This window comes from Microtus pennsylvanicus, chromosome 1, assembly GCF_037038515.1.
Source record: "Microtus pennsylvanicus isolate mMicPen1 chromosome 1, mMicPen1.hap1, whole genome shotgun sequence".
Lineage (NCBI taxonomy): Eukaryota > Metazoa > Chordata > Mammalia > Rodentia > Cricetidae > Microtus > Microtus pennsylvanicus.
The window spans coordinates 105,849,513-105,876,458 of NC_134579.1; the positions used below are offsets into that span (position 1 = coordinate 105,849,513).

Sequence of the window (26,946 nt, forward strand, 5' to 3'; positions counted from 1 at the left end):
TTTAATATGCAGATTAATTATATTAAAAAATTCAAGCACTGGGAATTGACAGAGCTCTCTGTTAAAGGCTCCTATTCATGTGTGTGTGTGTGTGTATGTATGTATGTAAGTATGTGTATCTTGTTGTAAATTTTGTAAATAACATCACCCGCTCCTCATAAGGTCCCCACTGATGCACCAAAGTTCATCACAGAGCATGATGATGGGTTACTGGCAGGAGTGTGACCCCAAAGCGAACTCACTGGGAACTCTCCACCGAACCTCGATGGTGGATCGCTTCCCCATAGCCACACAGATGGGGCTCCTTAGTTAACCTATCCCAGCCTGTATACACCAGCACCTCAGAGTCCCTCAGGCCCCAGCCAACGTGCAGTTAGAGCAGAATTTTGTACAAATAGCTGGGAGGGGTGGGTGGCTGGAATCTCTGATGAGGGTCTAATGACTTTCCCCATCCCCTCCTTCTGGGAGGGCATGTCCACCTTCTACAGGCCAGATCCGGGTTGACGATTGGGCAGGCACAACTGACGTGATAAAAGATGCCAGCTTGTGACGTGTAGTGGAAGGACTGAATAAGGAACATTAGGTCACCCCAGTGCTGCGTGCGCACTGATGAGGTGATTGCCGTGTGGAGGAGCACATGGGAAGTTCTCTCCCACACTGACCCATTCCCTAGAGACTGTGACCTTAGACTCTTTCCGTCATGAATTCACCTGATATGTGGGTGCTCCCGGTACCTGTGCATAGAGATGCCATGCAGACCCTAGGCTTAGAGCACCTGCCATCTGGGACAAGACATTTCATCACTGACAGATTGAAACGCAAAGATTAAAGGCTGGGGGTGTAGCTTAGCTGGTACAACTTGTTAGCATGCAAGGAATACTGGGTCGCATCCCCACAGGGCGTGAACCAGGTGAGGTGGTGCACACTGTAGTCCCAGCTTCAGGAAGTGGAGGCAGGGGGTGGACCAGAAGTTCAGGACCATCCTCAGTTACACAAGGAGTTGAAGGCTGGCCTGGGTTACTTGACACCCTGTTTAAAAGGGGGGAGCATAATTTAATAGCCATGGCTATGTTGTTTGTTAAGATACTAAAGAAGAGTGTGTGTGTGTGTGTGTGTGTGTGTGTGTGTGTGTGTGTGTGCACGCGCGCACAGGTGTAGGTGTTCATTCCGGTGGAGGTTAGCAACACAGTGGTACTGCTCAGAAGCATCCACTCGTTGAGACAGGGTCTCTCACTGACTTGGATGTCACTGATTAGGCTAGGCTGGCCAGACGGAGCCCCAGGAGCTAGGGAGATGTCCCAGTACCCACCCATGTTGAGTGGTTCAAACTGCCTGTAATTCCAACTCCGGGGGACTGGCCTCTACACATGCCCAAACCCATGTGGCCTACACCTTGATAGACACATATACACAAAAATTTTAAAAATCTATAAAACTAAAAATTAGAGATCAGAAATTAAATATCTAACTAGCAAATTTTATTTATTTATTTATTTAATTGGTGGTGGGGTGTGTACACTGGTGCACACGCACTCAGGTCAGAAGCAAACTTTCTAGAGTCTGCTCGCTGATTCCCCATGGGATCTGATGGTGGAACTCTGGCCATCAGACTTGTGCACCTCGTACTTGTGCCTGGTGTGCACTCTCTCTAGCCCTAATTACTCATTTTTAAAACCCTCTAAAATAATAACAGTTTTTCTTAGCTCTAGAAGTTTTAGAGAAGCCCTTGGTTTATAAATCAAAAAATTTATAAATTTTAAATTTTTTAAATTAATGTTTTTTAAATTTTAATTTAATTTTTTTATTTTAACTTAAAGAAATTCATGTAGTTTGTTTTATGGGATGTATTCCAAGTCTGTTTTGCTATGCCAAAGATTTTTTTTAATGAATTTATTTATTATGGGCATATGTGTGAGGTCAAAAGACAGCTTGCTAGAGTTGGTTCTCTCCTTCCATCATGTGGATACCAGGGATCAAATTCAAGTTATCAGGCTTGGCAGCAAGCGCCGTTACACACGAGCCATGCCACTGGCTCCTACGTTAGAGATTTTTGTTGTGTTTGGACCAAACTCTGTTTCCATCCCATGAGAGCGAGTTGAGCTGGCTTTCTCCTTGTTTGAGTTTTCTGTATGTAATTCATTGTTCCTTACCATTTCCTGGTTGAAACATGGGGCCTTGTGTGTGTTCAGCAAGTGCTCTACCACTAAGCCTCATTCCCAGCCTTTCCCTGGGATTCTACGCCAGCCATTGCTGACCAACATCTCAGGCCTTCTTTTTGCGTGTTTGTATTTATGTGTGTGTGCGTGGTATACGTGCACCCCCAAGTAGGGGCTATACATCAGCATCTGGGGCCTTCTTTGATCCTTGTTCACGTTATTTTGTTGTTGTTTATTTTTTTGAGATAGGGTCTCATTTTGCAGCCCTGACTGGCCTAAAACTTGCAGAGGTTTGCCTGCCTTTGCCTCCTGGCTGCTGGGATTGAGGGCGTGCTCCACTTTGCCCAGCAGTGTTATCTTTTCAAGGAGCGTCTTTCCCTTAACCAGGTGCTCAATGATTGTGAGACTGGGGGACTAGAAACTCCAGGGATCTGCCTGTCTCTGTTCTCCCTGTACTAGGGCGGTCACGTACATCCATGACCGTGTCTGGTCACTGCCTATTCTTCTTCTTATAGGGAAGTTTGTCTTCTCCTTTACCCACAGAGTCACCTACATTCAGTGCACCACTGTACACACACACACAGAAACAAGGCTATCTTAGACCTCTCCATGTAGACCAGGCTGGCCTTGAACTCACAGAGCTCCTCCACCTGTGCCATGAATAAAGGCATGAGCCACCACATCTGGCTGAAAATCAGTCTTTGGAAAAGTAAGAATCGAAGAAGACACCTCTGTTCTTCAGACATGTATACACATGCTCCCATATCTACACATTCACCTATATACATATGCACCACTCACACGCGCGCGCACACACATACACACACACACAATAGTTAAAAACAAATTTATAAAGCATATAGGCGTAGAAATCCTGTGTGGCACTTCTCCATAACCATCCCCTGGCGTAAGACTGTTTGTATTTTCTTATTTACTTTTCCTTCTGTGTGTTTGTGTTCATGAAGGCTGTAGGCTGTGGTGGAGTCCACATGCATGCACACCATAGGCAGATACCAGCAGGGCCCCACTCGTCCCTGGTTATTAAAAAGCTCTATGCTTTTGATTGCCCTACTTTTTTTTGTAATACAAAAATAACCAAGCTATTAGAATCCTTTATGATTCAAAGCAGAACATTAGTTTTATTATATATGGAAAATGGCTCTTTAAACATCAAAATGACATCTAATTATTTCCCATTGGCTTGTATTATATGCTATTATTTTATTGCAGTATACTGTCCAATTACAGAAACGACTCCAAAGAGGCATAATTTTTCTGGCTTAATGTGTAATTGTTTATTGAGTGTTTTTCTCATTATGGTGATTTTTTTTCTTTAGAATTGCATTTATAAAGAAACTTGCTTAGGTTTTTGTAAATTGATTATTATGTAGTTAAAGAAATCAGGCATTTGGGCTGTGGGTGACGCTGTGTTCAGAACTGAAGGAAGTATAAGATTTAAAGAGCCCCTTGTATCTTAAAATACCCGAAGCTGGAGAGCTGGAGAGCTGGATCTGCCCTTAAGAGCACTTACTGCTTTTGCAGAGAACCCGAGTTCAGTTCCCAGCACCCATGTCTGCCAGCTCTAAACCTGTAGCTCCAACTCCAAGGGATCTGACCTGACGCCCTCCTCCGGCCTCTGTGGGCATCTACACCCACGCCAAGCATACACACATACATGCATACACAGAAAGTAAGTCTTAAAAAAGCTAAAGTTGTATTAAAATTCCAACAGCAATAAATTGTATTGGTATCCAGATACACATGTATTTGTTTATATTTTGGGGAGAAGATGTAACACATTGTTATGTAAAACAGTGTGTTCTGTGTTAGTTTAAAATTTAGTGCCTAAGCTCCACAAGCAGCAAGTGAGGCATAGCAGGTCATTAGGGGGGCTGTTGACAGTGGGCTAGCTTAAGGAAGGGGCCGAGTCAAGGGTGGTGGCTCGGGCCTGAAATCCCAGCTACTTAGGAGGCTGAGGTAGGCGGATGACAAGTTCAGGGCTTGTCTTGACTGTACAGTGAATTTGAGGCCACACTGGGCAACTTAGCAAGACCTTGTCCCAAAATTTTAAGATTCCTTCAAGTGATGGGATATAGTTCAGCTGTAGAAGGCATGCCTAAAATCTTCCAATGAGGGGCTGGGGCGTGCCTTATCAGAACAGCAGCTGCCCAGAAAGACAGTACCCAAGCAGTTGACAAGAAATATCGCTGAAGAGTATAGGGTGGTGGAACAGATTGGTGACTAACTGGGTGTTTATGGAGAACTGAGTTGGGAGGGGACGGGACAGTGGTCATGTTTTCAGAACAAGCCGACACACCCTTCAGCTGTTGAAGAAGCAGACAAATGGCACACTCCCCTCTGCCACATCCGTCTGCAAGCTTACCTAAAGGACATGTGCCCGAACACAATGTCAGTCAAGACAGGGTGGTTTCCAGGCCGCAAGTCCACTTCTACTTCTCCAGTGACCTGAGCCGTCTGTGCGCAAGGCCTGGTGACATGTCCACTAACTGGGCTCTACACTCGGATCTGTAGCATTTTGTCAGGTTAATTCTGACGACTGGAGTCAACCATCTTTACCACACCCTACCACCCTACACTTGTGGAGACTTGTAGCTTCAAGCTTGTGTTTGAATGTGTTCTCCTCTTTATGATCCATTGAGGCCAAGAAAGCAAAGGTAGATGGAAATGGCAGGGGATGTGATTTTCCTACAAAGAATGTTGCACTGATAGATTGGACTGATGATAGGGCTCAGTACGTAAGAGCACGTACTGTGCAGGCCTGAGGACCTGGGTTTGAATGCCCAGTGCTCTATGGTTGTGCCCATGACCCCATATGGAATATGGAGACAGGAGGATCACTGGTGCTGTTCTGGGCCCCAGTCTAGCTCCAGGTTCAGAAAGAGGTGGAGAGGAATAGAACAGGATATCTGATATCCCCTGGCCTCCATGTCCATGTCCAGGCACCTATACCCCCACATAGCCATGTACAGAAGCCGCGCATTCTTATATACACCAGAAGTCGACTTAATGATTACTAGATTGGTTTTTTAAAAAGGAAAAAGAAAACTGGGGATGTAGCAGCCTGTTTGTCTGGCATTCCTGAAGCCCTGGGTTTGATCCCAGCACTACATAAACCGGGCGTTGTGGTGCACACCTATAATCTCCTCATGGAGAGACTATTGATAGATCTGAAGTTCAAGGTTTTCCTTGGCTGCATGTGGAGTTCAAGGCCAGCCCGGGATATATGGCACTCCGTCTCAGAAATTAAGAGGAGAAGAAACGCTAGGCCCAGGGTCCCACAAGGATAATGATGGGCTTCTACCAAGCTCCCACATGGAACAACACACATGGTGTTCCTGTGACCACATTGGAATGTTGAGGATGATGGAATTTAAAACTTCACTCAGGAAAATAAACCATTGAAATTCTTCTTTGCCTACCCTTTCTTTAACTGAATATTCAAAGGCATAGTTCCATTTCTGTCACCATTAGAGCAACTTCTGATTCGTTCTAGAAGTTTCTGTGGTGTTCATACATGAAACACTCGGACAGATCGCAGTGGGTTAGCTATAGTCAGCCCCCATGGGTGCCGTAGCAGGTAGTACGAACAGAATGGGGAACAGTTTTATCCCTGGCCCTCAGGAGTATAGACAGGATGCGTTTGCCATAACAGGGAACTTCTCTCCTGAGGAGAAACCAGTTCTCACCGTAAACCCCTGGGGACAGGACTCCAAGAGGACACTGTTTGCTCTTAGGGTGTTGGTTGGAGCTCTGAAGGCATAGCTTCTCCTGTACCACACACTACATGTGACAGCTCTGAGAACTCGGTAAAAACGCGCTGTGAACGCTGGCTCCGTTGGTCCCGTGCTTGCTGTGCAAGCGGGAAGACACCTGAGTTCAGAGTCCCGGAAGGGATGTGCAAACACAGCTAAGTGTGGTGCGCCCATCCTGTCCCAGCCCTGGGGAGGTGGATACAGGAAAGAAAGCGAGCTGAGTGCATGGTTGCTGCATGATGTGGGTCGCTTCATTTCTGCACCGAGCCAGGTCTGCACTGCACATGTGCAGTGACATCCTCACATCCTCACACAGTGCTGGGCATGTGATGTGATGCAGAACTTGCCTGCTCTTTTCCCGGTCCATCTTCAACAGCTTGAGGACTTTATGTGAGGTGGAGATTCTGGGCTTCTTAAACACTGTTGGAGCATCCAGCCTCAGCCCCAGTAGATGCCACGCTGTTCTTTTTATTCTAGATTTGATCTTTCATCTACTTGGCCCTTCACACTCTATTTTTTTAATCTTTAAAAAAACAATACATTTTGTGTGTGTGTGAGCGCACCCATGCGCCCGCAAGCACCCATCTAGAAGTCAGAGGACAGTTTGCTGGACTTGGTCCTCTTCCACCACATGGTTCTGGGGGATCAAACTCAGGTGGTCAGGCCTAGCCGCAAGTGCCTTTACCTACTGAGTATCTCACTAGTCCTCACTCTTACTTTCTAGAAGCTACAAAGGAAATGAAATGTTCAGCAGACGAGGTTGACCATGAAGGGCTCTTCGTCTTGTAGCAAAATCTGATCACACGGTATTAGTTACCGTTCTTGCTGGGAACAAACACGTGGCAGAAACAGCTTAAGGAAGGAAGACAGCCCATCATGACGGGGAAGGCATGATGGCAGGGGCAGAAGGTGTTTTGTCTCACAACATCCACAGTTGGGAATTACGGAGAAACAAACACTGGTATTCACTTGCTTTCTCCTTTTTATGAAGCACAGGACCCCAGCCTGTAGATAGTCAGCGCTGCCCTCCTTCGGGGACCCTTCCACCTCAGTTTGACTTAGGGAGAAACTCCAGCATGGACCCACCCAGAGATGTTTCCATGGTGACTCTACATGCTGTTAAGTTGACCATAAAGATTCACCATCCTAGATGGCCACCCTCAAGCCGGTGTGGAGCATGCCTCTTGGTGAAGCACCAGTAGCACCGGGCCTAAGCTAGAGCACCGCCGCTTTGATCAGTGTCGGGGTCAGGTGGAGGGAACTGTGGAACAGGTGTGATCATTCTGGACCTCGGGCTGTGGTCCCCGTCAGAACAGCCCATCCCGGGTAGTTTCAGTAAGCCACAGAAGTCACCCTTGATGCTTGTGTTTGTGTGCGTGTCCTTGTCCATGCACGTCATCACCTATGTGTGGTGACCAGAAGGCACCTACAGGTAAAAGCCTACAGATGTTGCTTGTATCCTACAACATGGATCAAATTCAGGCTTGGTGGCAGGCGCCTTTTAGCTACCGAGCCATTCTGGTAGCCTACTTAAAATAAAAGGAATCTATTCACTAGGTGATAATCCTAAGACTGGGAGCAGTGTATTCTTTGAGGGCGACGGAGCCCTTTTTAAAATGTAATTCTCTCCTTTCTCTGTTCTTGTCTAGTAATACATTTTCATGACAGAAACATTGAGACGTTAAGAAAAAAGCAATCATAGGCTCAGAACCATGTTTTGCTGTGTGGTTTTGTCAGCTTGTGCACACACATATATGTTTACACCAATAATTTCGGCATTGAGACCAAAATGACAATGGTTTTTTTTTTTTATTATGTTCCTTAGTTTTCTTCAAGTGGTTTCTGTTTGTTACCTTGTCCGATTTTGAGAGAGGATCTTATTCAGCCAAGGCTAGCCTACAACTCCCTACATGGCCAAGACTGGCTTTGAATTCCTAACCCTCTTGCCTCTGCCTCCTAAGTACTGGGATCACAGGCGTGTGCCACCACATCTGGCTCTGCCATTTCCCTGCAGCTGCTGTGGAAACACTGAGCGCTTCCTTCTCCTTCGTGGTGTACATTGCAGAATGCACTCACAGGACTTGCTGCATTTTCATAGGACACTTGCAGGTCGTTACTTCCAGCAGTAAATTGCTGGACTTGTAGACATGCTGCAGTTCATCAGGGGAAAACATCAAACCTCAACTTTGTACCATTTTATGTGCTGTAATAAAGATTTTGTAGCCAGGCACTGGTGGTGCATGTCTTTAATCCCAGCACTGGGAGGCAGAAGCAGTTGGAGCTTGAAGTTCGAGGCCAGCCTGATCTATAGAGCGGGTTCCAGGACAGCCAAGGCTACATAGAGAAACCCTGTCTCAAAAATAAAGACGAAATTACAGAGAAGTAATTTTTTATAATGGCATAACAGACTTGGAAGCCTGGAAATGTGTGCTTACAGTGAAGATGTTATGGTCAGTGTGGGCCAGCTGGATGGCTCAGTGGGTAGAGGTGCTTGCTAGCGAAGCTTGGTGGCCTAGGTTTCATGCCCAAGATGCATGTGGTAGATCATGCAGGTCTCTGGAGAACCAGCTTCCAGAAGTTGTCCTCTGATCTCCATATGCAGAGTGGCATGCTCCAACCACTAAATTAATAAACGTAAGCTGTTAAAAAGGGCCAGATGATTGTATAACCTGGGACCATGACAAATGCAATCTTTTGGGGTTTTTGTTTTGTTTTGCTTTTGTGTGGGTTGGTTTGGTTGGGTTATTTTTGTTTTGATTTAACTTCTGTCTATTTAGCACTAGCTGGCCTCAAACTTTCTTGATGGGGAGGGACATGATCTCTCTACACAGCTCTGACTATTTCACTCTGTAGACCAGACTGGCCTCAAAAATCACAGACATCGCGTAGGATCAAAACTGCGCGCCATTGTCCTTGGCGTCTCATCGGCCCTCATTGTTCGCCATGTTCCGAGAGTCCAGTTTTATCCCATTCTTTTTTTGGTAACAGTCCAGCTGGCCTTGGTGAGCTCCCAGTAGATCAGCTCCACTGTCTCATTGGGTGGGTGCACCCCTCGTGGTCCCGACTTCTTTGCTCATGTTCTCCCTCCTTCTGCTCCTCATTGGGACTTTGGGAGCTCAGTCCAGTGCTCCAGTGTGGGTCTCTGTCTCTATCTCCATCCATCGCCAGATGAAAGTTCTAAGATGATATGCAAGATATTCGTCAGTATTGCGCTAGGATGGGGTCATTTCAGGTTCCCTATCCTCAGCTGCCCAAGGAACTAACTGGGGACCTCAGCTTGGGCACCTGGGAGCCCCTCTAGGGTCAATTCTCCTGCCCACCCTAAAGTGGGTCCCTTAACTAAGAATTGTGGTTCTGTGCTCCCCTATCCAACCTTCCTTTATCCCGATCCTCCTATTTCCCCAAGTCCCCCCTCCTTCCCTTCTACCTTTTCTCTCCCCATCTCCCCTTACCCCCTTCCCACCCCACCCCCAAGATCCTACGCAATCTGCTGCCTTGGTGGGAGCCTAGCCAGTCTGGATGTTCACCTTCCTAGATATGGACGGAGGGGGGAGGACCTAGGACTTACCACAGGGCAGGGAACCCTGACTGCTCTTTGGACTGGAGAGGGAGGGGGAGAGGAATGGGGGGAAGGGGAGAGGGGTGGGAGGAGGGGGAGAAGAGTGGGAGGAGGGGGAGAAGAGTGGGAGGAGGGGGAGAAGAGTGGGAGGAACGGGAGGGAAAGGGGAGGCTGGGAGGAGGTGGAAATTTGTTTTTTTTCTTTATTCTTCTTTTATCAATTAAAAAATAAATTAATTAATTAAAAAAAAATCACAGAGATCCGCCTGCCTATGCTTCCCAAGTGCTGGGATTAAAGGCATGCGCCAAGTCCCAACTCTAACCCATGATTCTGTATTAGTTCCTTTTCACTGCTGTGACGGTGTACCTAACTGAAGCAACTGAAGAAAGTAGGGCTTTATGTGGCTTACAGTCCAAGGATACAGCCAGTCGAGCCAGGAAAGACACAGTGGTAGGAGTGTGAAGCCATCGGGCGCACTGCCTCTGCAGTGGAGAAGCGGAGGGAGGTGGATGCTAGTGCCCAGCTCGCTTTCTCCTTTCATTCAGCCCAGAATCTCCAAATACCGGATGGCTCTTGCCCAGAGTGATGGTGGTTCTTTTTAAACCTACTCTAGAGTTCACAGACGCGCCAAGAGGTTTGTCCACGGCGGTTCTAGATCCTGTGGACTTGGCAGTCAAGGTTAACCATCATGGGTACCCTGGGCAGCCTCCCCAGTTTTTAATATGATTTGCTTCAAGTACTGAACAGCTCCTGGTGAGGCTCTAAGTATGAAATAGAAAGGTCAAGTGTGGTGGCACGGTCCTGTAATTGTAGCACTTAGGAGCCTGAGGCAGGGGGATGACTGAGTTTGAGGTCAGCAAAGGGCTACGAAGAGATATGATATTAAAAAACACAAAACAAAACAATATGTGTAGTGGGGTGGTGATAGGGGCATGACACAAAACACGGTGATACCATTTCCAGAAATTCTGTGTAAATAAAACTATGCCAAACAGAGGCCAGTTCTGGGTCTTAGCAGCTGTGCCATGTCCAGTGAGGACTAGAAAGCTAACAGGCAGTGTGCTGCCTTGCTCCTCCCATCGTTGTAAATCCGATTGATTGAACCACCGGTAATGGGGGCCCAAAGATGGTCACTCAGTGGTTAGGAGCCTGAGGCCCAGAGTTCAGTTCCCAAGCAACCATTATCGGGAGGCTCGCTCACAATAGCCTGCTAGTCCAGCTTGCAGAGATGTGTGACAACCCCCTTTTGGCTTCTGTAGGCACCTGTGCTCACACAGGCACACATATATACACCTAAATAAAAATAAATTCGGTTTTAAAAGAGCCAGTAATGCCACAGCCTAGTAGCACAGTACACATTTCTAAACCCCCCTCCTAGAAGGTGGCTTTGTCTAATGAGAACTGCTTCTTAGATATTTGATTCCTTCCCCTCCCCCTCTGTCTCTCTTTCTCTTTCCTCTCTCTCTCTCTCTCTCTCTCTCTCTCTCTCTCTCTCTCTCTCTCTCTCATTTTGTTTATTTGTAGTTTTTTACATTTTGAAAATATTTAGGCTACATAACCAAAAATTTAAAGGCCCCGTAATTTCCTCTAACAAGAAAATTCCAAAGGATTACATGATACTTGTTACTACAAAAAGGATCCTTGTTTTTATTTTCGGTCTTTGGATCTTTTGGTTTCTGCTTGGGATTGACCCCGGGGCCTTGTCCCTGCGAGGTGAGCGAGCATTCACGGAGCCCTGCCACAGTGCAGCTAGCCTGTAGAACAGGTTCTAGATGGTGACAGAGTTTCAATCACAAGACTTCCCGTTACCGAATGGCCCAATGACTAGATGACCACTTCTTTCCCCTCAAGCCTCACACTGGGTTGTTCTGTTTGTTTGGTTTGAGTGTACTGCGGATGGAACTTCGTGCACCCTAAGCTATACCCTTAGCCCCTCGATAGGGCTTCCAAGGCAGGTGCTCTATATTGAGCCACAGCCCGGCCCCTAGCCGGGGGAGGTGGCATTCTAGCCAAGGGGGTGTACCCCTGAGTCTCTTCTTAGCCTTCACTGGAGACAATATTGGCATTGATTTCCTCTCCAGACACATACAGAAGTACTTACTCACGTGGTATCTTTCTTCTGTTTTCTTTATCTATTTGTGTTACTTATCTTTTTAGGATTTTTTCATTTTTATGTATTTTTTATACACATCTGGTTGCTTTCCACGCATGTATGTCTGTGCCCCACATTTGTGCCTGGTGCCTCCAGAGATTAGACAAGGGGTTTGGATCCCAGGGAGCTGAAGTTACTAACGGTGTACATTACCAAAAACTATGGGAATCGGGGTGCTCGGTGGAAGATTTGGAGTCTTGTTGGGAATGTTTCATCCTTTTAAAGATTGCTTGTCCTCTGTCCCTTGGTTTCTTTCACAGTCCCCCGTTTTTGTCTCTTCTCTCACCCGTTCAGATCCAGAGTTAGGTGTTGGACCACTGCCCGAACACGACAACCAAGATGCAGGACCAATTGTCCCCAAGATCTCGGGTCTAGAGAGAAGCCAGGAGAAGAGCCAGGACTGTTGCAAAGAGCCCGTCTTTGAACCCGTGGTGCTCAAAGACTCTCTCCCTCAGCTCCCCCAGCTACCGTCGCAGCCTCAGGCGGAACTCCAGCTCCAGATTCCTTCTCCAGACCCCGACTTGGTCCAGCACACAGAGGCTCCGCCCCAGTTTCCTCCTCCTAGTACACAGCCAGCCCAAGGCCCCCCAGAAGCCCAGCTGCAGCCTGCCCCACAGCCTCAGGTGCAGCGGCCGCCCAGGCCGCAGTCCCCCAGCCATCTGCTCCCGCAGGCTCTTCCGCCTGTGCAGTCCCATCCCTCTTCCCAGAACCTCTCCCAGAGCCTCTCTCAGCCACTGTCGGCCTACAACAGCAGTAGCCTGAGCCTCAACAGCTTAAGGTGAGTGACCCTAATCTTTCTGGGACAGGGGTCGCCGGGCAGGAGCTTGGAGACATTAGGATTGTGTGTTTGCAGCTGGTCCTGGTTTTCAAGCAATGGGTCTCTTGGGTTGGGTGTTAAGGACATTGGTAGGGTGTGAGGGTGGGGTAAAATTACTTCAGGAACTTGAGGTAATATAGGAAGGAGGAGAAGGTGGCTTCAGACAAAAAAGGTAGAAGGACCCAGGCATAGCAGTACGTGCCTTTAATCCCAGCACTCGGGAGGCAGAAGCAGGTGGATTGCTTTGAGTCTGAGGCCAACCTGGTTTACAGAGTGAGTTCTAGGACAGCCAGGGCTATACAGAGAAACCCTGTCTCGAAACAAACAAATGGGCAGAAATTGGAGGTTGTACCAGGACAGCTATGTGGATGGCAGGGTTGAGGGCAGGCAGGCAAGCTGAGGCACACCTGAAGATTTTTCACCAAGAGAGTCTGAGGAGGCCTGAGAAGGCCGGCCCGGGCCTCAGGTGGGGCGCACATTTTAAGAAGCCATGCTGGTATTTCCAGAGACCTAGGGCCCTCGGAATTAGGGTTTCTTTTCTTAGGTTCTTTCTCCTGCTGTGGGTCACCCAGCTCTATTGAGAGAAAATCCCTGCTGGAGAGCCCAGTTCCTTCTGACTCTCCGGCCTCACCAAGGGAAGTTGACAGAGTTGCTCAAATAAGTCTACAAAGAAGAGGGAGAGATCAGCCTGCAGGGTCCCAATTCTAGGTCCACCGCTGTCCCCAGGCTCCATCTTCGTCACTGTGTAACTTTGATGGTTTAGGGACTCGTTTGTTGTGCTGCTTGCGCAGGGTCAGGTCCACCTCACGGTCCTCTGAACCACAAGAGTGGTGTGAGCTGCTTCTCTTATTGCTCTTGATAAAATACTTGACAGAAGCAGTTTAAAGAAGGAAGGGTTTCTTTTGGCTCTCAGTTTGAGGGTCCAGTCTGTCGTGGCAGAGAAGGCACAGCGGCAGGAGCATGAGGCAGCTGGTCACGTGGCATCCACAGTCCAAGCAGTGAGAGATGGGTGCTGGTGCTCAGGCCGATTTTTCCTTTTTGGCCAGTCCAGGACCACATTCCATGAGATGGTGCTGCCCACTGTCAGGGTGGGTCTTCCCAACTCGGCTCACCTAATCTGGGTAAAGTCTCACCTATATGCCCAGACGGTTGGTTACGTCACAGGACATGAAGCCCAACCTAGCCCGACCCCTCACTTGTGCTGCCAAAGTGACAGTGTCAGGAGGGCAGGACTCAGAAAGTCACTTTATTCTATTCTCTTAGCTCAACTGCTAGTGTGAAATTTTTGCAGCAGAGAAAAGAGGGGTCCTGACACTGAGGCAGGAGGAGCCATCTGAGCAGGGTATGGAGGTGCATCCAGAAATAGAGCAGTAGCTCTTGGCTTCTGTATCCAGTAGCCAGGGTGGTGCACAGCTGTCCGTGGTTCACAGGGATGCTGGGTCCTGGCTTCTGTATCCAGTAGCCAGGGTGGTGCACAGCTGTCCGTGGTTCACAGGGATGCTGGGTCCTGGCTTCTGTATCCAGTAGCCAGGGTGGTGCACAGCTGTCTGTGGTTCACAGGGATGCTGGGTCCTGGCTTCTGTATCCAGTAGCCAGGGTGGTGCACAGCTGTCTGTGGTTCACAGGGATGCTGGGTCCTGGCTTCTGTATCCAGTAGCCAGGGTGGTGCACAGCTGTCTGTGGTTCACAGGGCTGCTGGGTCCTGGCTTCTGTATCTAGTAGCCAGGGTGGTACACCGCTGTTTGGGTCCTGGCTTCTGTATCCAGTAGCCAGGGTGGTGCACAGCTGTCCGTGGTTCACAGGGATGCTGGGTCCTGGCTTCGGTATCTAGTAGCCAGGGTGGTGCACCGCTGTTTGGGTCCTGGCTTCTGTATCCATTAGCCATGGTGGCACAGTTATCTGTGGTTCATAGGGCTTCTGGGTGCCAGGGAACATGGTTGAAGAGGAAGGGGTCAGGCAGGCATATGGAATGGCTATAGGCAGGGAGTAGGATTTTTTAAATTACATTTATATATTTATTTGTATGTGTGGGCACATACATGCCAGGAATGGCGGTCAAAGGGTATCTTGTAAAATTCAGTTCTCTCTTTCCATCATGTGGGTCTCAGAGATTGAGCTCTGGAAGTGAGACTGTTGACAAGAGCCTTTACCCACTGAGCTGTCTCTCCAGCCCAGCAAGGACTTCCTTCCTCTCTCCCTCCCTCCCTCCCTCCCTCCTCCCTCCCTCTATCCTTCCTTCCTTACTTCCTTCTTGAAAAGTAAAGCTGGGGCTATACCTCGTTTGGTAGAACACTTGCCTGGTGGGCATGAAATCTTGGCTTCCATCCCCAGCACGGTATAAATCGGACGTGGTGGTGCACAACTGTGATTCCAGGGCTGGGGAAGTGGGTGCATGAGGATCGTGAGTTCAAGGTCACCCTCTGTTACATAGTGAGAAAAATACTGAACGATGCAAAAGTCATGCTGACGTTCTCTCTTTTCTTTCTTGTTCTAACAGCAGAAGCAGTACTCCAGCCAAGACCCAACCGGCCCCTCCTCACATCTCCCACCATCCCTCGGCTTCTCCCTTTCCCCTCTCTCTGCCCAACCACAGCCCCCTGCACAGCTTCACGCCCACCCTCCAGCCCCCTGCCCACTCACATCACCCCAATATGTTTGCCCCTCCCACTGCTCTGCCTCCTCCCCCACCGCTGACGTCTGGAAGTCTGCAGGTGCCCGGGCATCCCGCAGGGAGCACTTACTCAGGTAAGAGGAGCCAATCTCATTGGTACACCCATACTCCTGGTGCCCCTTGCCAGTTACCTCACCACTGGACGGCATTACCTCACAATTCTCACCCCTCTTGGGTGTGTTCTTGGAGTCTCCTTTGAATCTTTTGTGGCTGAGGTTCAGCAAAGCCTCTAAATTGCCCAGCAGAGCCATGGTGAATTTGATGCTGAACAAGAAAATGGAGTATCTAAGTCACACCTTTTTTTAAATGACATCACCACTGAGTAAAAATCAGATGTCACATATGGCACGTGCTCTGAGATACACATTTAAACTGTGACAGCAATTACAGGCCTGTGGGTGTCATTCCAGGACCTTTAGGTCACATGTTGGTACAGGGGTTTATTTTGTCAAATAGAACCCTCTTCTATCGTGTATTATATTTCTTTTATTACTTTAATTTTTTATTTATGTGTATAGATGTATTTGTGTGTGTGTAGTATGTTTGCGTGTGCCACATCCACATGTGTGTAGGTGACTAACCAAAAAGGCCAGAAGAGGGTGTCCCCCGGATCTGGAATCCCATCTGACTGTGAGCTGTCTGACATGGGTGCTTAGAGCAAAGGCGGGTTCTCTACAGGAGCAGTAGGAGCTCCTAACTCTTGAGTCATCTCTCAGGAGGGAGTCTTCTATGACACTGTACCCCAGAATTTTAGAGACAGATGTGTTGAGGCTAGGGGAAGGCTCAGTATAGGACTTGACGTACAAAGCTGTGGTCCCCAGTTCAGTCCCTAAAGCCCACTAAAAAAGACAGAGATGGTGGTGCACACTTGCGATCCCAGCGCTGGGAAGACAGACGGACAGAATCCTAGGACTCACTGGCCAGCCTGTCTAGCTAGGCTGTACCTTGGTGAGGTACAGGCCAGTAAGAGCGCTGTCTCAATACACCAAAGTGATGTCAGTGATTTGGGTAAAGCCATTTGTCACAACAGCTGACCTCCTAGGCTCATCCCTAGGACTTCTGTGGTGGAAAAAGAAAAGAAGTCCCCCAAATTTTCCTGTAACCCCACTCCTGTGGTGATGTGCACACCCAGACACAAATAAGCAACTATTAAAATAAATGACTGCGTAAAGAAAAATATGGACCCCAACTGAGGAATGACACCTGAGGTTGATATTTGATCTCCATACACGTGCCTAACACACATGCAAATGTGAGTGCATGTGCAAACGCACGCGTGCATACAAATACAAACACACACAGAGAACTGACCTAGCGATAGATTTTAGTATTCTTTTCTCCTAATTGTATTAACCGAATCTGTGCTCTGATGTTGATCTAGTCTGGCCATGTTACACCACTTTGTGAGCTATACCAGTCCTTGAAGAAGGCGTGAGAACCTAGTGGTGCTAACAGATATGTAATAAATGACTGGTGTGTCTCACTGTACCACAATACTTAAATAGCGCGCGCGTGTGTGTGTGTGTACATGAATATATGTTTATCCGAAAGTAGAAGCAAGAATTTCATCTGTGGGTGTTTTTCCTCGGCACAGTCACCCACCTTGTTCTTGTTGTTTATAGTTGGATTGTGTGTGTGTGTGTGTGCGCGCGCACGCGCGCATTTGTTGTTCCTGTTGTTGTTTTGAGACAATCATTAGTCCAGAACTCACCAAGCAAGCAAGCCTGAGAATGACTGAGCTTGCTTTTATACCTGAGACTGAGAGACTAGGTAGCGGACTTGACATGGTCCGAGAGCCAGCGTTGATATAGTCTATCTATTCCCCCTGTTGTCTCCTTTTATCCCAGGGCCTGGCTCCACCCCTGTGTGCCCCAAGTAAAGTATCCTTATCCCTACATCTTCCATTCGTCCTTGTAGACACTGTGCCTAGCTTTTGACATTATGATATTGTCATCTATAGAGTTCACACTGGAGAACCACACAATCACATTTTACACACACACACACGAGTCTCATTGTTGCAGTTACTAATGTAACTTAGTTGGTAGAGTGCTTGCCCAAGATGCATAAAGCCCTGGGTTCCATTCTTACCACTACACAATACCACATACAGCATTGCATGCCTACATCCCATAGCTTAGGATGCAGAGGCAGGAGGATTAGGAGTTCAAGGCCATTCTCTGCTGTGTAGAGTTCCAAGTCATTCTGGGATACATAAGCCTCTCCCTCAGTTAAAAACAAACAAAACAAGAACCTCGTAATGTGTTAAATAAGTTTATGATTCTGTGTCGGGCCGAATTCATAGCTATCCTGTGCTGCGCTGGCATGTGGTATGCACACTGGACATGTCTGCAACCAGGATGTCCTGTTCTGAAAGAAAAGGGGCCACCATCGTTACCTCCCTTTCCTTCTTTTCCAGAACAAGACATCTTGAGGCAGGAACTGAACACGCGTTTCCTGGCCTCTCAGAGCGCCGACCGAGGGGCATCCCTGGGCCCTCCGCCCTACCTGCGGACCGAGTTCCATCAGCACCAGCATCAGCACCAGCACACACACCAGCACACGCACCAGCATACCTTCACACCGTTCCCCCACGCCATCCCACCCACCGCCATCATGCCGACGCCAGCACCTCCCATGGTGCGTACCCCAGGCAGAAATGTGAGGATAAGTAGAGCATGCAGCTTGGTTTGGGGGCTGGCATGGGCATTGGGAGACCCTGGAGAGAGGGGATGGAGAGAGGGGACTGTGGAGGGGGAGGCGGTGTCCCTGGGGTCTTGTCCATCTTTCCCAATGAACTCTGGTTCTAGAGCCCCAGAGTGGGTGCATTTTCCTAGATGGCTATCATTGGCACCATGGATAGATTTAATCCTGGGTGCCTTCCAAACACTCAGACGAAGCCTTGAAAGCTTCTGAAAGGGTTATTACGTTTGCTTGTGCATGCTGGGTGATTGTCCCCAGATCTAAGAGTGTTGAATACCAATATAGAAATACTTGGGAAAGATTGGGAGCAAAGGGCCTGTTGGGAGGATGTTCACTCTGGGTACTGCCTCTTCCTTGATCGTATATTTCCCCTGATCCTGTTTTCCTTGAACTGCCGTGTTTCTTGTTTTTCTATGTTACGACACAGTGCCCTAAACTTACTTTACGTCTGAGAGCAAGCAGGCAGCAGGGGCAGATGTGTCCCACAGAGATATAAGTCAGCAATGACGTAGCCTGACTTTGCCTTGTCTGGGGTCTGGCACACATGTGGAGAAATAGGATATTTGTTTTAGAAACCAGGGATACCCATGAATGGTGCTGTCGTAGAATTCTCTACATATCCTAAGAGAGAGGCCTGCCCATAGCAATGACTATCACAATCTCATATTGCTAATCTTTAATATTTGAAGAGATACTTGGGGCTGGAGAGATGGCTCAGTGGTTAAGACAGACCACGTGCTGTTCTTCCAGAGGACCTGAGTTCAGTTCCGAGCCTCCATGTTGCACAGCTCACAACCACCTATAACTTTAGCTGTAAGGGACCCAGCGCCCTCTTCTACTCTGCTTGGGCACCTGAATACTTGTGCGCATACCCACACACAGGCGCACAGACATGGATGTTTTTTTTTTTCTTTTAAGAATACACTTTTCCTATCCAGAGACAAGGCTACAAAACCTACCCCAAATCACTCGTTTTGTCCTGTAACACATTACTCGGATATAGCAGAATCTTCCACTTTCCTGCCACAGAAAAGATGACAATATAAGGAGTTAGTTCTTGGTATGAGGTAGATGGTGTCTTGGGTTTTTTTATTGTTGGGTTGAAACACTATGACCAAAACACCTTGGGAGAAGAAAAGGTTTATTTGACTTACATATCCAGAGCTACAGTCTACTGAGGAAAATCCAGGCAGGAACTCATATGGACAGGATCCTGGAGGCAGGAGCTGATGCAGAGACCATGGAGGATGCTGCTTCCTGGCTTGCTCCTCATGGCTTTCTCAGACTGCCTTCTTATAGAACTCAGGACCACCAACCCAGGGACGACCCCACCCACAATGGTCTGGGCCCTCCCCTATCAATCATTTATTTAAAAAAAAATGCCCTAAGACTTTCCTACAGCCCGTCTTCTGGAGGCATTTTCTCAATTGAGATTCCCTCCTCACAGATGACTCTCCCTTGCGTCGAGCACGGATGGGATGCCCGCTTTCCTGGTTTATCTGAATAAGGGCCTATTTTCTCCACTTTGGCTATCTCCCTTGTGCCAGTCCCCAGACATAGCATAGCGTCAAGGTATCCTGAGGAGTGGGGCACGCTGGGTGGGCCCATCGCAGCGTTTACGTTTTGGATACTTCCTGTTGGGAGACCTGCTTGTCGTGCACCCTGAGGTGGACACAGAAGCGCGTCTGCTGGGTCCACTCCAGTGGAGGGGTGGACAGAACATGCAGCTGAAGTAACTAGCTTTTGCTTTGATCCCTTTGCAGTTTGACAAATACCCCACCAAAGTTGACCCATTCTACCGGCATAGTGTGAGTCTTACTCCTGTGCTACCTACCCATTCGTTGTCCGCCTTTTCCATTTCCGGTGCTCTTGCCACAGAGTCTCCCCACCGCTCCTGTCATTCAGGGTGCTTGCTTGTGTGCCATTTTGTTTTCTTTGTTTTTGCTTTGGGTGGCAAGGCAGTATCATCTACTGAATCTCATGGTCAGCAGCAAGTCTGCTGCGTGTGTGGTGGCCAGCCTGTTAGCCGGGAGCTAGAAGAATGAAGGCAGAAGGGTCAGGACGTAAGACAGCCTGGGCTCTGTGAGACCCTGTCTCACAAAAGCCACACAACCATGCGTCCTTGGCATTGCCCCATCTCGGAACTTGCTGAAATCACACGGCTGTCCAAAAGAGTAACTGTGGCTGTCTTAGAAGAGTATGAAATCGCAGATTTTAGTCATCGCTCAAAATGCTAGGGACACAGGACTCCGGGAATTAAATTTCAGTTCTTTCCTATAAAGAAACCATCCCTTTTATTTTGACTCGTGCCTCTTTAAAAAGAGTGGATTTTTCTTCTCTTCTGGAATTAATACAGCACCTTTTCCACATAGTCAGATTGCTATCCAGACCTTATTTCAATTTGAACAATAAAAAAAAAGTTAGCTAATTTTAAAAAGGTCTTAGCTAGACGTGTTGGCACAGACCTGTTATCACAGCATTTGGGAAGCAGAGGCAAGAGGGTCCAGAATTCAAGGTCAGCCTTGGGCTGAGACCTTCTCTCGAAAAACAAAAACAAACAAACAACCCCAGAAACCTTAAGATGGGAAAAAAAATTGCTCTTTTTCCCTTTACAGTCATTGTTGTGATTCTGCTTTGGGTAATTTCCATTCTACTTGCTAGGATATAATTGGTGCTGATCTGGGTTGTAGGTTGAGCCCTGTAAGAGACAAGAGCTTCTCTGTGTAGAGAGCGATCTGCCTGTTCGACTGTGATAGTTTGATTATGCGGTGAATACTGTGTCAATTTGACCTGAAGCTCCTCTCATCTCTCTGCTTCCTGGTTAATTTGTGTTTTTAAAGCGAAAACGAGGCGTAGTGACTGTCGTCATGTTGATAGAGTGTGCAGAGCTAGTTGCTGTATTAGACAGCACTGTCTTAACACTCCGGCTGTAATGCTGCTTAACACATCCGCAAAAGCCGGATTCATTCAAGCTTTAAAGAGATGTGTGCATACTGCTTACTGTGCAAGAGTATAGCCGAGATAACTAGACCAGAAAATACTAGAAATCAGTCCCAAGTGTTTCTTCTCTAGAGGCCTTTGGAACTGACCCAAGGAAGGGCTCTTGGAATTAGCCAGGCTAGAGATATAGAACAGTTTCCTAATATGCAAGAAGCCCTGGGCTTCATCCTCAGCACTGAACAAAACCAGGCATGGTAGTCCAGGCCTAAATCCCAGAGGTTGGGGGTAGCAACTAGAGAATCAAGAATTCAAGGCCCTCCTCAGCTGAATAGGGAACTTGAGGTCAGCCATGACCCTGCCAGACAGGTTGGTTAAGAGTACTTGCTGGTCTTGCAAAGGACCTGAGTTCAGTTCCCAACACCCAGGTAGGGTGGCTCATAACTGCCTGTAACTCCAGCTCCAGTACCTGGGGGTGGGACACAAGCCCTCTTCTGGCTTCCACAGGCATTATGCTTACAGATGTGTATGTATACACCCACAGAAGAAAAATTTAAATAAGGAATAAAAGAGTTAGGAAGGAGAGAAAAAAGAATATTTAGGTTACTCAGTCCCCACCCTGGACCACTGAGCACTGGGACACAAAAACATTTTAGCAGCGATGATGAGAATTGGGTAAATCTGTGGACTTCCTCCTTGAGTGCGCCTCACGGATGGTACATTCTGTCCTTACATGGTGCTCTATAGATTTAAATGAAAGGTCAGAGGTCAGAGAGAAAGCTTGATCCATATAGGTTTTGCCCTACAAGCAGGAGTGTTTTGAGTTCAACCCCTGGATCCCACGTGAAAAGACCTGACATGATGGTCCACACTTGTAATCCCAGCACTAGGGAAGTGGAGACAGGGGGATTCCTGAGGTTTACTGGTTACCCAGTTGGGTAGTGAGAGAGAACATCCCAGCGAGAGACGGACAGGCTGAGGAGATGGCTCAGTGAGTAAAGAATGGTTAGCACACAAGCCTGGAGACCCGAGTTCAAACCCTAGGGCCCTCGTAAAGGTAGAAAGAGAACTAATTTATCAGCATTGTTCTCTAACTTACACATACACGTCCTGGCACCCTCCCTAAACATAGCATGCCCCCCACGCTAATAATAGTAAATAAAATTTCTAAAAAAGCCAAAATAGACAAGATATCTCTTGACATGCTCACTGGCGTGTGCACGCACACACAAAGACACAAAATAAACATTGAAAACAAATACATGAAAGACCAGCTAGTGAAATAATTCTAACAAAAGTGTCCTATGCTCAGCGGGTGGCCCCCGGCTGACTTCCTGAGACCAAAGTGTCAGCGCCATCCTCCTCATAGGCCACAGAGGGTCCCTGGATTAAAGGCAGAGGAGCAGTCTGGATGCCCAAGTGTCTGGGAAGTTTCTGTCTTACGCCTGAGACAATTCAGACTGTTGGCTGTGTTTCTGTTCTAAGAGGGTCTGCATCAGAAGGAAGGAGAGAGGAATGGGCCTCCCGTTTTTCTTTTTTAATTGTAACCATTAGAGAGGAAAGGACCACTTGGAGGCAGAGTCATAGAAATTTGAGCGTTTTAATACAGCATGTACTTAATTACTCTGCTTTAGACGGCGTATTGGGGGAGAGATATTTCATAATATTAGCGATGGGGGCTAATCTATGAAGTAGTCTCCCCTGCTTTGGGGACTAGGCCGTTATGAGGCAAATTAAGATGCAGTGCGCTCAAGTAGCTGAAAGACAATTTTAGACTTAAAAGTAGCTGTAAATGAGGGTACTTGGCTGGCAATCGCTGTTTAAGTGGATTTCGCTCAATATCAATTAGTCTGGAAAACTTCTTGGTATCTTTGTGGAGAGCAAAATGAAACAGAGAGCAACGGAAAACATCCTACGCTCTGAAGATAGGGGCTTCAGTGAAGTTCGGTCGTTACTGAAAACAACTAGCCTAGAGAGAGCATTGTTAAGGAAAGCTTGTTACCGTACTTTTAACGTGCTAGACAGCAGCGGGGCTGGGGAGTTGCTTAAATATCGTAGGATAGTTTGATCATGGAGTCAGAGACATAAGATGTTTTGAGGAGCGAGGCGCGTTTCTGCTGCCGTGGGTTGTGCTGTGTGTCTAGCTTGTTTGTTTTGTTTCTCCTGCTATTGTTTGTGCTTTGTAAGCCGCTGAGTCCGGAAGACTCACACTTCCTTAGACACCATCTTTGTGTCATGGAGTGGTCAGAATCACATCAGGGCTCAGCTCCCCTCCCGTAGCCTCCCACACGCCTGTTCCCTGAGCAGCCCACACCATGAAGAGTGCCCAGAAGGCTTTCTGCTTCGTGCGTAAATACCAGGTGCCTTGCGTACCTAAGGTCTGGGACAGGAGGAATTTCTAATTAAAGCATGGTGTCCCGGACTCCCGTGTTATCTCTGTTGCTTCAAATGATCGGCAACGGGGAAACGAGATGAGATGATTCCTTTTAGACTTTCTATGAAAATTGGCCGTTCCATTTAAAAATGTAAACCGAGTCATTTAACCCTCCACAAATATCCGTCATCATTTTAGATGAGGGGATTAAATTGTCCTCTGGAAGTGCCACTTCGAGAACAGCCTAATGAAGCAAGGATGGTGAATAGTCTCTTTCCTCAAACCACCAAACATCTAAATTCATTTAAAACTCATCAAGTTTCAATATGAAATCCTGGCCCTGCTAAAGACCTTCTCTTCTTCTTCTTCTTCTTCTCGGTTTTCCTCTTTTTTTTTTTTCCTAATTCACTTGTAATTTTCTGGGCGTCTTGTTGGGCTTAGCATCCCCTGTTTTCGATGTGCATGGAGAGCTTCTGTGTGATTTCTTGATTAATAATTAGCAAAGCTCCCTCTCTAGTGATGTTCTCATCGGGGACATCATTTGTTGGCCGATTGATTCTGAACTACTTTTTAACTTTTTTCGTTAAACATTCATGGCGCATCTGTGTGTTCGTCTCATCGTAGCTTGGCTAATGGCATCATACCGCGATCGGTTTGGCTTGCTAATGTCGATGTCTTTCTGTGGGAATTGGGACATACCACGTGCCCCCCCTACTAAAACCTTTTCTTTTTTTTTAAATCCCTCCCCACCTTTGGCTACAGCTCTTCCACTCCTATCCTCCTGCAGTCTCGGGTATACCCCCCATGATCCCACCCACGGGCCCTTTTGGTTCACTGCAAGGAGCGTTCCAGCCGAAGGTAAGAACCTCAGAGTGAAGACGTGGGTGCCTCTCTTAGTGGAGGGCCAGGTTAGGCATGCAGGGGGCTTGTGTCCATGCTTGTCTGCCGTGATGAGTTCACAGACCCAAAGGGACCATAGGGAGCAGAAGGAGACTTTTATTTTCCTGGTCCATTTTGGTTTAAAACTTGGTGTTGCTAGGACCCATGTAGTCTCAGTTGAGCTAGGTTTTCTATACTCTTCAAAATATGCAGAAAGGGGGTTGGAGGGATGGCTGAGTGGCATAAGTGCCTTTTTGGCTCTTGCAAAAGACTCAAGTTCGGTTCCCAGCACCCACATCAGGCAGCTCACAACCTGTAACTCCAGCTCCAAGAGATCCAGTGCCCTTTCCTGACACCTGTCAATACTCATACATACATGGCATGCACACATAGACACACACTTATACATAAATAAAATAAAGCCAACTGTCAAAAAATACGCAGAATGCTTACGTTATAGGCTCACAGAGATATTTTTTCTTCCCCAAGCTCTAATAAGTTTTCCCATTGGCATGTATTAACTATAAGAAATAATGAGTTGGGTCTGGAGAGATGGCTCAGCAGTTAAGAGCATTGCCTGCTCTTCCAAAGGTCCTGAGTTCAATTCCCGGCAGCCACATGGTGGCTCACAACCATCTGTAATGGGGTCTGGTGCCCTCTTTGGCCTGCAAGCACACACACAGACAGAATATTGTATACATAATAAATAAATAAATATTTAAAAAAAGAAATAATGAGTTTCATCATGACATTTCCATACGTATAATATATATAATATACGTTCGCATGTTTGCCTCTTGTCTTCCTCTCATTCCCGCTGATCTCTCCTCCTGCGTCTTTTCCTCCTGCAAACCATCAATTTGGACTGAGGTCACATGGGTCATGAGGGTCTCTTTGAAGGAATAGCCCAGCTTCCCAGGATCTACACCCCTGAAGAACAGGATGTTTCGTTCGGGGAAGCACTGCTAAACATGAAGTATTTAGTAGAACATGCCAAGTTGCCTTTAAGGTGTACATAAGGAACACACATGCCAAGTTGACTGCTGGTGGCTTGTTAATGGGAGAGGGGATAAAGGTTCCCAGACTAAAATGGTTTGCTTTTTGTTTTGCCTGAGAAAATTTTTTTCTATTTACTCTCTATTCTTTGCTGTATCAGTCATGAAGTTGTGCAGGGGGCAGGGGAGGGGGGATCTGCCTGGAGGTGGCAAGGGGAGGCAAAAACTCCCCTTCTTTCTGCTCTTTCCCCCTCCCTGTTCACCCTTAGACCCGTCTGTACAGCACCCACTCCACGCCCATTCTCACACTTGCCAGAGTCAGGGTCCGTTCTTTGTTTCTGACACACTAGTGTAAAAATTCTATTTTTAATTTTTTTTAGGTTTTATTTTACATGTATGAATATTCTGCCTATATGTATCTATGCGCACCACATGCATGGTTGGTGCTCAAAGAAGTCAGAAGAGGGGGCTGGAACTCCCAGAACTAGAGTTATGGATGGTCACGAGCCATCGTGTGGAGGCCAGGAACCAAGCCTAGACCTTTACGAGAGTAACAAGTGCTCTTAACCACTGAGCCATCTCCCTAGTCCTTGAAATTTGTTCACCTTTTATTCTTAGGAGGAACTAAATTATTTTCTACCCAGCGAATAATATACAGATCAACACAGGCTAAGTTATCCATGAAGGTCAATATTCAAAAGTAATTTTTGATAGCACCTTATCTCTTAAAAACATTTCCTGTGGTCGGGGAGTTGGCTCAGCAGTAGAGCATCTTCCTAGACCCCCCAATGAGGGGTGGGGGGCACGTCTCAGACATGGACTCCCCCAATGAGAGGTCGGGGCACGTCTCAGACATGGACTCCCCCAATGAGGGGTCGGGGCACATCTCAGAGATGGACTCCCCCAATGAGGGGTCAGGGGCATGTCTCAGACATGGACTCCCCCAGTGAGGGGTCGGGGGCATGTCTCCATACACAAGTCCCTAGGTTCGATCACGACACCATCCAAAGAATGCAGAATAATATTTTATGTCCCTTATTTTACTTAAATACTAATTTTTAAACTACAGTGTGCTTCTCCAGTGGCCAGTCACGTTTAGTCGCAATGTTACACTGTGTGGTTTGGTTTCTGCCCCCTCTCCACCTCCCATTCCCATTCTTAAGCCAAAGCACCAATCTGGGACCAGAGTCTCCTGAATTGAACACATGCATTTTTCAAAGGTGTGTCGCCATAAAAGCCAGAAACAGGGAGAGAAATTAAAAAGGCATTAGGGGTCGGAGGCTGCGTCTTTGAAATCACCCTTCCATGCCAGGAACTGCAGCTCAAATGCCAGGCTCTGTGTGCACTGGGCTCTTACAATGGCCGCGGCAAGTGGTGGCGATTTTTTCAGACTCCTTTCCCTGTTCTTCAGTAATCCCTCAGACCTTGGTCTGTCCCCAGTAGGTTGTGACAAATCTCCAGTGTGTCCCCAAACAGACTGGTAGGTCATTTAATAAATTAGACTATTTCCCTCACTTGCAATTATCCAATCACACCACAAACTACATCTGGGCGAGAAAGCGTCTCTTGGTGTTGAAATACGCCTTTCCGGGCCATCTTCCTGATTGAATATGTAGATTGCTGTTCATTAGTGGAGTTCTTCATATGTATGCAAATCAGGCTGTTAACAACTGCAGCTTAATTGTTGGTTGTACAGCAGCTGATTGCTTTTCTTCTGTTCTCTCTCTCCCCTTTTTTTTTCTTTCCCCACTTCTCCATGTAGGCAAGGCTTCATGCCTAAACTTGAGCTTCTCTCCCTGTTCCCCAACCAGTTAGTGTCTAGTGTGAGGGATCCATACGGACGATGTCTACTTTAGAAAAGTAAGGACCAGTCCATGGCTCAGTGGGTAAAGGCATTTGCCACCAACCCTGAGTTCGAGCCTCAGAACCG

The 26,946-nt window shown here is 47.4% G+C and overlaps 1 protein-coding gene across 3 annotated transcripts in view; it reads left to right on the forward strand.

Annotated features, from left to right (window-relative positions):
• The window catches only part of Auts2 (activator of transcription and developmental regulator AUTS2), a 1,095,788-nt gene that overhangs the window by 1,043,998 nt on the left and 24,844 nt on the right, over window positions 1–26,946 (forward strand). Inside the window, exons 7-11 of one of the 3 annotated variants that reach the window (XM_075977650.1) lie at window positions 11,935–12,418; window positions 14,955–15,202; window positions 17,548–17,789; window positions 19,595–19,639; window positions 23,905–24,000. In XM_075977650.1, coding sequence (XP_075833765.1) covers window positions 11,935–12,418; window positions 14,955–15,202; window positions 17,548–17,789; window positions 19,595–19,639; window positions 23,905–24,000 — 1,115 coding nt within the window. The remainder of the gene's footprint in view (window positions 1–11,934; window positions 12,419–14,954; window positions 15,203–17,547; window positions 17,790–19,594; window positions 19,640–23,904; window positions 24,001–26,946) is intronic. The other 2 variants (XM_075977660.1, XM_075977670.1) reach the window with 2 other exon arrangements.